The sequence below is a fragment of the Corvus moneduloides genome, chromosome 2 (genome assembly GCF_009650955.1).
Source record: "Corvus moneduloides isolate bCorMon1 chromosome 2, bCorMon1.pri, whole genome shotgun sequence".
Lineage (NCBI taxonomy): Eukaryota > Metazoa > Chordata > Aves > Passeriformes > Corvidae > Corvus > Corvus moneduloides.
The window spans coordinates 35,843,438-35,856,262 of NC_045477.1; the positions used below are offsets into that span (position 1 = coordinate 35,843,438).

The window sequence follows — 12,825 nt, forward strand, 5'->3', positions numbered from 1 at the left end:
TGCCCAACACTTTCTTTAAGGTTTCATTCTCAAGAGGGGGCTTGTAGACACCAAGCCTTGTGGTGTTTACTCACCCATCTGTGTTGTACATAGAGATACACTTCATGGAATCACGTCACCATAGAGTGGTTTGGGTTGGAACTGATCTCAAAGATCTTCTAGTTACAAACATCCTGCCATAGGCAAGGATAATTTCCACTGCAGCTGCTTCAGGCAGAAGTTTGCAGTCCTGTATTGTATCATGGATAGCCCAGGGCACCCCAAACCCCTACAATTAAGTGAGGTGAGTCGCACTACATACATTTTAGCATCTGTATCCCTGTCCCCCTGTCTGCTGCAAAAACTTCTATCAGCATCATATCATCTAGGATTGTGTCTGAATTTGTGTCTGGAAGGCCCTGGAGCACATATGACAGCTGTAACACAAGAGGCTGCATGTCCATAGAAAGCAAGAACCCACCTGGACCACTGCTGCAGGCCTGAGACCCACTCTAACCAAACCTCACAACATTTCCACCCCTGCGAGGCATGGGCCAGCCCTTCCATCCATGCACATCAGCAGATGCGTGTGTACAGGGCAAAGCTTCTGAACAGAGGGACTGCACATCTTGTCGGGACGTGACTGGACACAGAATCAGATCAGGAAGGGATCTATGGTTAGTATGGCACTGCAGACAGAGCCTGACTTGTCTTCTGCCTGCTGATACTCCAGGGATCTGCCTCACTGTTGCATGGTCATTCCCTCATGGCCCAAGAGCAGCTGCACTGGTGTCACCAGCCCTTCCCCAACAGTTGCATTCTCTAGCTGTGTTTCTGCTGGAGGTGTTTGTCCTTTACCACTGAGGACCTCTTCCTCACACTGCAGTTCTCTTCGAACCATTCATAGTTGACAAAGACTTGTCTGAGTAGTTCCTTTTTTATTTTTATTTTTTTTTATTTTTTTTTAATGTAGTACATGCTTTTTCCACTCATTTGGTAAGATCTTTCCACAGACCCAGATGGGGATGGCTAGGGCCAAGCAAATGCAAATTAGAAAAATCGTGTCTGGGAATGTAAGATCCTGTCATATTTCGGCTCTTCACAAATTATCCATGGGTGAGGCAAAGGTTTTGCTTTGCTTCAGGCTCTCCTCATCCTTTGTAAGGGCAGCAGCATGGTGAAGAGGTCAGTGGAAGGCTGCAAATCAATTGATTCCTACGAAATTTATATTTCCTTTCTAGAATAATGGTGATCAGTTGGGAATTTTGAAAAATCTTTTTCTTTTGTGACTTTTCTTGTGGAGTTAAAACATTGCAGGATTTTTGTCTTCTTGGCCCTGGTTTCCTCTTTTCTTGCCAGATATCATTATAAAGATTCAGGAAGGATGAGTAATTAAAACCCATGCAAACAATGTGTCGGACAATTAAATTTAAATGTCCGCTTGATGAGACAACATGGGTGACTGACCGCAGAGCTCCTGCAGCTGATGCCCTGTGGAGGCAGGAGGGGCCGCGGGGGTTCACCCCACTCCTGGGGACCTTCTGAAAAGGGATCTGGGTACCCAGACACTAGGGACAAAGAGTCTGTTGCCCTCGGGGCTGTAGGGGTGCCACGGGCTGCACTTCAAAATCTCGCACCGGGACGGCAGCCCCTGAGCTGCCCGTAGTGCCAGAGCACAGCGAATAAAAACAAGGAGGGGGAAAACCTCTATGTTTTTTCTCGGGAAATAAAAGAAAATAGCAGTAAAAGAATAAAAAAAAGGGGTGACGCGGCCAGGACGCACTGGGGCGGCGGCCCGCGGGGGAAGCCTGCGCGGAGGGACGGCCCGGGCCCGGCCGGGGAGGGGCGCGGCGCGGCGGGGCCCCGCGGGCGGCGATGCCGCCGGGAGCGCTGCGGGGCGGAGCGGGGCGGCGGCGGGATCCAGCGGTGGGATCCACCTGCGGGAGGCGCCGCTCCGCCCCGCCCCGCCCCGCTCCGAGCGCGCCGCCGAGGGCCGGCGCCCGGCGGGAGGGAGGGGAGGCGCTCCCGAGCCCCGCGGAGGCGGCGGGAGAGATGGGACCGGCCCCGGCCCCGCCACCTGCCTGAGCCGCTCCCGGAGCCGCCGCCGCCGCTGCGGGGAGCCGGTAGGTAGCGGGTCCCGTCGGTCGGGAGGGCGCCGTGGCGTGCGGGTTGCCCCGGCGTGCCGGTCGCCCCGGGGGGACAAAGGGGCGGCGGGAGGATGGCGAGCGCCGGGCTCGCCCCGGGCCAGTGCCTCACCTGCCGGCGGGCGCGGCGCCGAGGACGCCCGGCCGTGCGGGCACCGGGCGGCGGGAGCCGCTGTCCCGGCCGGGGGCGAGCGCTCCCTCCGCGCAGGGCTTAATGTTTAACCCCGCTCGCATCCACCGGAGCGCACCGGGCGCCGCCTCCCCGGCGGCGCCGGCGACAAAAGGGCGAACGCGGCTGCTCCCCGCCGGTCCCCGCTGCGGGTCCGCCGCTGCGGCGGCCGGCGCCGCTGCCGGTGACCAACTCTGAAAGGACGGCGGGTGAGGGAGCAGCCTTTGCTGCTTTTCACGCTTGGGAGGCGTCTGAAGGTAGCGCTTCGCTGCGGTCCTATGCCTGGATTCATCACTGTGTCTGAGGACCTTAGTATTTTTGGGGTGGCTTTTTAAGACATACGTGACACGAGCTCTTCAGTGAAGCGGCTGCTGTAGCCTGGGGCAGTTGTTCTTTGCCTCCTGCCCCGAGCGAGGTCCGAGGGGTTGGTGAGGTCCCACCGGGACCCAGTTTGTGCAGCTGCCCCGTCACTCAGGTGGTTTGGAAGCCTCGGGGATGCAGGTCCTTCCTACAGCGTACCCCGTTATATGACCATCACTGTCTCCTTGTAATGCGGTTTACTCTTGTACCGTGATACCGAAGCTGCTTGACATTCAGGGAAAGAGAAAGAAGGAAAAAAGGAGGGTGAAAGGAGGCAGTCCTAGGAATTGAACTAAATGGAAACACATAGTATGCTCCCTTTTCTCAGTGACACGCATGCTGAAACAACCACTGTGCCCGGTGTGTATGTTAATAGGCACACCCGTGGCCTGCCAGTATCAAAGTTAGTTTCAGGTTTTCCAAGGCATCTTTTCCTACAGCCCTCAGTCGAGCAGGTAAGGCAGTGTAACTCTCACACCACCCTTGGCATCTCAGGCAGGCTAATAGAGTTGTTAAATTTTTAATGGCAGTAAGGCTTCTGTAGTTATTAAAGTGCAACTCCATTATTTTTGCTATGTTTTAACAAGTTCTGTGACCAGGAAAAGCAGCAGAGGTATTTTGGCACGGCACTGACAGTGATTTAGTTCTCCTTTATAATTTGTTTTGAGGCAGGTTTTTCTCTCTCGCTGTCTTGGTTTTCTCTCTTCATTTTTTTTAGTATGTTAATCTTTCTGGCTTCCAGCACTGTGGAAAAACTTCCTGCATTTCAAAATGTAATGGAGACTGTTCAGTTAATGGGTTTTCATACTAGATGATCCAAGATTTATTGTTATTTAACCATCTATTAAAAGAACCACCCCCGAAGTAGTGAACTCTTGCAGAAAAATTACTTGCTTATTAGAAAATTATTTGTGTCCATCCTGAACAAGGCAGTTTTCTTTCAGCAGCATCTATCTTGGGGTGTGAATGCCTATAGCAAGCAGGAAAATGTGTCTGTAAAGTATTTTAGTGGCGTGGGGAGCCCTGGGGTAGCTGTCACTGTTTCCATTCTCTAAACAATTTTAATGCCATTAGTGAGTGTGATTATGTACAAACCGCTTCTAGGGGGTTCCTAGGCTGGATGTCAGAGCAGGGCTTTGTGCTGAGTCAAAGGGTGGATTGAGTTTATGACACAGTTTAAATAGAAACAGAAGAGCAGAGCTACAGTAGAGCAGCAATTCATTCAGTGCCGCTCTGTGATAGCCGTGCAGGGAAGTGCTCACTCCTTACCAGTTTGTTCAATTTGAGAACACCTCTCACAGTCACCTATGAGTAAGTAGCTGAGGATAGAGAGTTTTAACCCCGGGGGTTTTTGCAGCTTTTTTTTTTTTTTTCCAATTGTTTCAATTGAAAATGAAAAGAGAAAGTAAAAGGAATGAAGAGCCTTACTGGAAAGTCTCTGTTTAAATGTAGACTGCTTTTTCAATGCCTTCATTTTTAAGAGGAAGGATCTACACAGAAAGAGATACTATGCTCTAATTTGCAGTGTGTTATAAAAAAGACATATTTGTTCTATTTGTTGCTGCCCAGGTCTGATTCAGTACCAGTTATGTCTCCAGATAGGATATAATGATGAAGACTTCAGTAAATGCCTGGGTTTGTGAGCACTGTTTAGCTTCTATAGTCAGGTATAAACTCACAACTGTATTTTATTGTCAGGTTTAAATCACATTTTAAGTAATAGAAAAGTTCTGTAACTGATGAAAAGGCTTTTTTATCCCCTAGCGCTGCAATGTGATCACAGCACAGAAGCAGCCGGGGAAGGGGTTCAGAAGGCTTGCTCAGAGTAAAGTGGAGTAAGTACCACTTTACACAGCACAGCACGGACACAAATACCATCTATTGAAGCCTTTTTTCTGGGATCAGGTCGAGTCCCTTCTCCTGTCTTGTTCTCTTCATAGGGCGGCTGCCCTCTGCTGTCTAAAGCTGCCCTTCCAAGTGCTGGCGGTGCTCTGGTGGTGATAGTGGGGAGATAAGGGAGCGGTAATCTCTTTTCTCAAAGCAGATGATAATCTCGGAGGAAGCGGAGGAGCTGTTGGGTGCACAGTCCCTTTAGTGGGTCGTCGTGCTGACAGGCACGAGGGAATCTGGCTGCTTGTGCAAATAACAACTGACAAGACATTTCTAATTTTCCCCTGCCAGCTAAATAAACCAACCAAAGGCCAGCAGAGGCTCGGTTAGCACGAATGGGTTTTAGCTCCAAGAAGTGGTGCGATTTAGATTCTGTGTGTCAGGAAAGCTTCAAATATGTGGGAATAATTTTGGCATGAAGGAAATGAGTGCAAATGTGCTCTTAAATGATGGATGGAATTGGTTTGATGCACAGTGTAACCATGATTTAGCCTGTTCTCAGCTTCTAATTGTGAAACCAGTAAGCACTGCTGCATGCAGCCCTCACTGACACAAGCAGGACAGCTAGCAGTTGACTTAGACCAGTGTATATTGTCTTTGTGGGGATGGAGTGGTATCACTTGGTCCTGTTACCTTCTTTTTTTTTTTTTTATGTAACAATGTATTTGATAATTCAGCAGGTGTTCCCTGTGCCATCCTTACACCAACATGAAACTCTCTCATTTCATAGCTTGCAAAACGCACCTACATCCAATATTAAAAGCTGCTGTGGAAGGAGTCAGAGGAGCTGGTGGCTTTCCTTGAATATCAAGTATTTTCCGATTTTGGGACATCCAAAATGATGCAATGCTGATTAAAATGGCTTGTATTTGCCAGCATGAGTCATCTGCTAGGTATAAAGCATCACATTCAATAGAGCCTAACCTAGAAAAAAAGGATGTTCCTTTAAAGGTGTCCTGTTTGTTAATGAAAAAATTGCCATCAGAATGTGTGGTCACTTCTGGAAGAGTCAAGTACTTGCCTCTGTGTGTATCAGTAGCATCAGTTGTGTTCATCTATGTCCGTTTTCTGGACTTAAAGTTTTTTGATATCCTGCATGAGTCAATTGATACTTTAAAAATTTTGTGCTTTAATGGTACCCTCCATTCCTGAAGAGGATGGTACCAAAAATCTAAGAATCTAGGCCCAATATTTGAGTTCAACACCACTGGACTTCAGCAGTCTGTAGCTTTCAAAGTCTTCTTTGGTGCAACTTAGGGGTGGAATATTCCTACAAAAAGCATTGGAGAGAAGGATTTTTCTTTTTTATTCTTAGATGGCTGTGGTCATTTCCTGTGTGATTTGCTTTGCTTTACTCGTTTGAGGCATTTCAGGAATGATCCTCCAGTTGTGATCAGTGTAACCTCAGCAGGGTTTTAAATATGTGTAAGCTCAACATAATTGTGAACTTTTGTTTGAATAATCTTTGTGTGAGGGAGATCCTGCTTGCCTTCTTGCCCAGGGCACGGCGCCTCCTGCAGCGATTCAGCTGTATGGCTAATTTTCAAATAAACTGAAGTTACACATTTTTTTGATGCAATACTAGTGCATGCTGTTCTCTGCAGTCTCAGGCACTCTGCCTGGGGTTCATAAACACATTTACAGTCGCATTTGCCTCCCTGTGCTCAGAGGGGGTTGGTTTGCATTTCTAATTAATTGAGTTTATAAAGCAATAAGCCAGTGTGTTAACTGAAAATTCCCTCAAGAATTGTAATCTTCCTTCATTAGCTGCCTATGTGTAATCATATCACCCTTTCTCATGTAAGCCTCGGGGAGAGCCAATGCCACGTGGAGCAGAACCTTTGTCTGGTGTGAGTTGCAAGGGGAATCGAGTCTCCCCTGTGGTCATATTCTGCAACCCAGCCCCTGACAGGTCACCTTCTTTGTCCCCCCACCTGTCTCTACCATCAGCCCGATGTGTCTGGCTGAGACAGCAAATGGTGTGAAGAGATTTAAGGACATCTCTCAGTGGAGTCAGTAGGGAGGAGCTTTCAGAGAGTATTTTAATCTAGCTGAAGACAGATGCATTTACTCTTTGCAGGAGCTCTGGTTTCTAAATGAATGGATTTAAACAGAATCTGAATTTTCTTTAAGCCGTGTGAAGACAAGTACTCCAACTTCCCACTGATATCAGGTGGGAGTTGGTGGCTCAGCACACCTAAGGGTTAAATGTCCTGTATTTCAGTGTTAACCTGGGACACTCATTTCAAGACACAGGCTAGGGCATTAGTTTGACACTGAGAAATCTGAGCTACCTAATGTAAGTTAACTCCATTCAAATCGCTTGACCTTTATTATATTTATACTTGGTTAGCAAGCCATTACTTAGCAAGGTGGGATAATCTTGCAACAAGTTTGGGTGAATAACTACTTGCTTTTGCTTTCCACAGACCAGCATTCAGAATGGCAGCCTTGTCCACTTTAATCCTCCTTTTGTGTGCTGCTAAAGATGTGATGCCTTCCAGTCCTCACTGGAAGCCAACTTGGCCGTCTTACAGAGTTCCCGTTATCCTGCCGCAGTCTACCCTGAACTTGGACAAACCACAGTTTGATGCTGAAGCCAGACTGGAAGTGGTATCTCCGTGTGGCCCAGCATGCCACAAAAGTTCTCCGCTGCCAACTTACGAAGAAGTGAAGAACTACCTGTCCTACGAAACCTTGTACGCTAATGGTAGCCTCACTGAAACTGAAGTGGGCATATATATTCTGAGCAACGGTGGCGATGGGTCTCGAGGCAGATCTCGAACTAAGAGGCAAATCTATGGCTATGACAGCAGGTTTAGCATTTTTGGGAAAGACTTCTTGTTGAATTACCCATTCTCCACATCAGTGAAGCTCTCTACAGGTTGCACGGGGACGCTGGTGGCTGAAAAGCATGTTCTTACTGCCGCTCATTGTATCCATGATGGAAAGAGTTACGTCAAAGGAGCTCAGAAACTGCGGGTGGGGTTCCTAAAGCCCAAATATAAAGATGGCAGCAAAGGGTCCAATATCACCAACTCGGCAATGCCTGAGAAAATGAAATTCCAGTGGATCCGGGTGAAACGGACACATGTCCCCAAAGGATGGATCAAAGGCAATGCCAATGACATTGGCATGGATTATGACTATGCTCTGCTGGAGCTGAAGAAGCCACATAAAAGAAAGTTTATGAAGATAGGTGTGAGCCCACCAGCAAGACACTTACCTGGAGGGAGGATTCACTTCTCTGGCTACGACAATGACCGTCCCGGAAACCTGGTTTACCGTTTCTGCGATGTCAAAGATGAAACGTACGACCTGTTGTACCAGCAGTGCGATGCCCAGCCGGGTGCCAGTGGATCTGGGGTGTATGTGAGGATGTGGAAGAGGCAGAATCACAAATGGGAGCGTAAAATTATTGGTATATTTTCAGGCCATCAGTGGGTGGACATGAATGGCACCCCACAGGATTTCAATGTAGCTGTTCGCATTACACCCCTCAAATACGCACAGATCTGTTACTGGATCAAAGGCAACTACCTTGACTGCAGGGAAGGATAAGGACAATTAAACTCCTTGAAAGCACTTAATGACTGGTTTTAGTTACTCAACTGAGGAAAGGCTAGACTTGTGCTGCAAATGCATGTGATCGTGTAACATCGGGAGGTGATATGTAGCTTTTCAAGCCAGCCACCTTGTTCTTAGGCCAGGGACTGTGTGGTGCTATCGTTACAGCCTGAAACTGGGGAGAAAGGAACGTCTGCTGGGTGGGGAAGGAGCAGGTGGACTTGCTGAATTTGCAGCTGAGCAACTGAAGATTAATTAGGGGCGGATCAGTAAACAGTATGAAAACAGAACCGTCTCCAAAGAATCTTGTAAAAGGGACGCTGTTGACTATCTCATGCCTACAATGTTTGTTTTAATAAATCCTAGGATTAGTAGAAATGCTTTGATCTGAACTTTTAAAAGAAAATATTTCTATGCTGTTGGGGGCTGAAGAGGGGCATTTAATGGTGTTTGCAACCCAAACATTACAGCTTTGTGTTCCTGCATGAGAAAAGGGAGTATGAAAAGGGCAAGGCATGCGCTGTGGGAGATGAATGCCACACAAATAGCATGAAGGCTAAATAACCACATAACACTTCTAACTTCCTTTCAGCCTGAGTGATTTGAGACTTTATTCGTAACATAGTTAAGAAAAATGCTTTTTGAGCAAACAGACCTTGATGTTGCAAGGATTTGACTGTGAAGATGATGTTGGTCGCATGATCAGTGCCATTACATCCTGCTTTGGGAAACACAGATTGCACATGGGATTAAATCTTTATAGGAGCTGGGGCCTGTGAAGGAGCAGGATCCCTATGAATATACTAGAAAGCGTGTTGGGAAAGGGGCTTTTCTGTTTATGACCTACTTAGGTCTTTAAAGGAAAATCTCATCTCAGCAACTCAGATTTTCAGAGGGGAAGCCTGTCTTTGGTCTTGCTGTCTATCTGAATTTCTGCCTGCAGTGCAGGTAAAGGAGAGAGCAGGACAAGGGTTCTACCAATTTTTCCCCCTATTTGTTGAAGATCCTTGTTGTTCTACCTAGTAATACACCACACAGAGGGACCCTAGACTTAGAAGTGTCTCTCAGCCATATCCCTTTGACAGTGTAATTTGGGCATCCTGACTAATGTTCCTTGTGTTTTTGGGGTAGGAATACTCCTCCCCATCTAACTGTTGAGTTACAAATAATTCTTGGCAAATGCACAGTTCATTAATTCTGCAGCTGGAATAGAACCACTTTATAGGATGCAGCCTGAGTTTGCTGTGAAGTGATCTTCTGCTGTCTCTTACAGATAACAGTGACTTATATTTTTACAATAGAAAAATCAGAGTTTAAAACAAGAACTATCTTTTTTAGGTAAAAACAGTGCAGCCAAATACTGTAGCTCAGCAAACAGCATTGGGAAGTCAGAATGGTCTGTACAAACAGCCTTTCTCAGATGGATTGTGCCACTGTATTTCAGTAACAAGTCTAAGGACATGCTGCCATGCCAAGATTATTTTTTACAAAGGAGGATAGACACTGCCTCCAGTTCCGGTTTCCCTTCCATCCATCTCTCACTGTCTCCTGAAGCTTCCCAAGTTGCCCATAGTGCTTGGTGTTGTGGGGCAAATGCAAGTCCCTGGTGAGAAATATCAAAGCTAGGAAGGAATGAATCCAAGCAGAGCTTCCCTATGCTATACCAATACAAGAAAAATGTTAATTCAGCTAAGCCTTTTTTTACCCTCTACTAATTACTACGGCATTTGTAAACATATGCCTGATGGTGCTTTATCTTTGTGGTGGCTTTGGCTCTAGTTCTGACAAACATTTTTGCTGGAGCTGCCTATGATTATTTTTTTATAGAAGCAGTGTACAAAAATGTGGACTCTCATGTGGGTTTTTGGTGCACTCAGATACAAGCAGTTACTAATGCTTTGAAATATGAATAATCACCATATGTATCTGATGGTCTTTTTCTGACTTTTTATTTTAATTTCCTTTACTCTATGGCTGTTATCTGGAGCACTTTTGTTTGAATGTATCACAGTGAATAAAGAAAAGTTACAGAATTTCAATGCAGACATTCTTTTATTTGTGCTGTATTGGATTGCACTTTCAATCTCATTTCAGCTACTTATTTGTAAAGATATTCAGATACAGGCTTATTAAAATCCTTGGTGCTGTTTATTTTCCTTCCATTTTCTTCTGCTCCCACCTCTTGGAAGTTTTTGTTTTGGTGTATTGTTTTTGGTTTTTTCAGTGGGCTTAATTGCTTTATACATTTAGATGCTAATAATCAATCTTAGCTTTTGTATGACTCTTGCAGTTCCAAAACCAGTCTCTGATTAGTTGGGACTGAAAATAACCTATTAGACTGAAAAGCCACATTGTTTTTATGAACTTTAGGGTAAATAAACTATTGAGGAATGTGAACCAGTCAGTATAAGGTCATAACTGAGGTCAGTGCATCTTCTTTTTCTTTTAGTTGATGCAGTTTGAAAAAAAGTTCCTTTGAGGCCAACAGTGAGAGCCACAGTTTTTAGAGAAACACTGGATGCAGAAAGTTTTTCATTTTGAAATTGCTGCCTGTACAACTTTCCTGACCTCTCTCAATGTGCACACTATGTCATGTGGGCTTGAGAATATCAGTCCTGATTTATTGAACATATTTCCCATCCACTGATCCTGTGTTCTCAACTGCTTTGTCAAAGTGTAGGCTGAGAACTTTTCATAGAATCACAGAACCATTTAGGCTGGAAAAGATCTTTAAGATCATCAAGGCTAGCTGTAAACCTAACACTGCCAGGTCCACCACTAAGTCATGTCTCTAAGTACCACATTTTTATGTCTTTTAAAAACCTCAAGGGATGGTGACTCCACCGCTTCCCTGGGCAGCCTGTTCCAGTGCTTGACAACCCTTTTGGTGGAGCAAGTTTTCCTAATATTTAGTGTAAACCTCTGCTGGCACAACTTGAGGCTATTTCCTCTAGAGCAACGTGAGCAAGGTGATGTGGGTTTGGTTTTTTGTTTGTTTGTTTGTTTTTTGGGGGTTTTTTTCCCCTAAGAGTGTATGCAGCAAGTTCTCTGTAATCAGGAGCGGGATAGTCTCTTCCCACTGTACACCCTGTGCAAACATTCCAGTTGTGGAAAGAAAAGGAAATCTCAGATAACACGGGCAGAATTGTGGTGCTGAAGTTCAGCAGTGTTTCACCTGTGGAGTTGGTGGTAATTTTGCCAGTGTAATCATTGGCAGCAAGGTCAGGTGTGCTAGGCAGGTTGGGAAATTGCATCCTAAGGATATTTGCTTTGATGCTGCAAAGAGAGCTCCTTTAAAACCAGAACTTTAAACTGTGAGAAAGACAGCCATGCAGCCAAAATAAGGCTGATCAAGAAAACACAAGTAACTAAATTATATACAGGCATGGCACTTGAAATTTCATTGTCCAGCCGATGACTGCCTATGACCTGCAGAACTGAATGAAGTGCCTCATTATTCTTGTATATGAAGGCAAGACAGTTGATGGGTATAGAGGGGCTGTTTTGACTGTGATTGAAAAGGATTAAAATCTGCTCCTGCATCTGTAAGAGGCTGACATATGAAAAATTGTACTTAATTTGCTATAAATCCCTTGGAGAATAGTGCTGGAGATGGAAAGTGAGGTCTCGAAAAAACACAGACCCTGCCGAGCTGTTCCCCAGCACACACTGAACTTAGCCTACTGAAGACTGCAGAATATCATCATATTTCCTTCTCAGAGAAAAAGTATTTTCCTTGCATCTGTAATTTTTTTGCAGCTGAATTCCCAGGCCTGCCTGTTTAGAGGGCAGCCCTCGTCTTGAAGTTGCACGCTGAACCCCAAGCAAGTATAATACATGCTTGAAATTCTTTTCCGTGTTTCTACTTAATCTGCCATTTGTTAGCAGGTTTTGGTAGTGTGCCAACTCAATATGCACAGGCCTTGAGAAGAGAAGCTTTCAATGAGTGCATAAAGTATGTTGGGTGGGTAAAAACTTCTTTGCTTTTCTGGAGGAAAAAGGAAGCATGGACAGAGAAGAGCAGCAGAGAGTGAAAGGGCAGTATAATTTGTGTCGCAGAGGGAGGTTTCCTAGAGGATCAGTTTCATGGATCTGCATGCGTGTAGGGTTTTTATAAATAATACTGTTAGTTTTCATTCCTAGTTCTACCAAGTGGAGAAGAAAAACTTAGGCACTGAAGGAAATTAAGTCTCTTCAAATGAGCATGTTAATTCCAGCTCTGAAGCCAGTGTGCAGCACAGATGAGATGTTTAGGCTGTGACTTGTCTAATAGATACACAAGAGAAGAGTGACAGTGACATGAGCATTAGAAACCTGATCTCCTCCTCTCAGAAGATGCTTTTTCCTGTCTCACATGGTGACTATTAGGTTGCACGTGCTTTCTGCCTGCCGGCAAAGGTAATGTGGGCTTTTATAGGTAAATGATTATACAAGGGAACAGAAACACCTTAACATGCTTCAGACACTATTATCAACACTGATTATTCCCAGGATAAAATTATCAGTGATGCTTTGGGTGTGGATTTATTTTTAACTAAATGGGCATAGGTTGAGCCATGAAGCAGGCTTATACTGGTTTTTTTATCTAAAGATCTCTAACAGTAATTGAGTGCTTGTGGCTCAAGGGAGGAAGGTGAATGTTCCTCTGCAAACTTTTTATGGACAATGTTTATTTTTTTTACAATAAATTTCATTTAAAAGATTTGTGCATATGCA

General features: G+C 45.3%; 1 protein-coding gene across 1 annotated transcript; it reads left to right on the plus strand.

Moving 5' to 3' along the window:
* Positions 1-1,968: 1,968 nt before the first annotated feature.
* On the plus strand, positions 1,969-10,154 carry PRSS23 (serine protease 23). Its single transcript, XM_032099116.1, has 2 exons — positions 1,969-2,102; positions 6,972-10,154. Exon 2 carries the CDS (start codon positions 6,985-6,987, stop codon positions 8,101-8,103), a length of 1,119 nt encoding a protein of 372 aa, XP_031955007.1. The 5' UTR covers positions 1,969-2,102; positions 6,972-6,984; the 3' UTR covers positions 8,104-10,154.
* Positions 10,155-12,825: the final 2,671 nt, after the last annotated feature.

Bases quoted from the DNA above. Each gene is read 5' to 3' on its own strand.
- PRSS23 (XM_032099116.1), top strand. From the start codon at position 6,985: ATGGCAGCCTTGTCCACTTTAATCCTCCTTTTGTGTGCTGCTAAAGAT.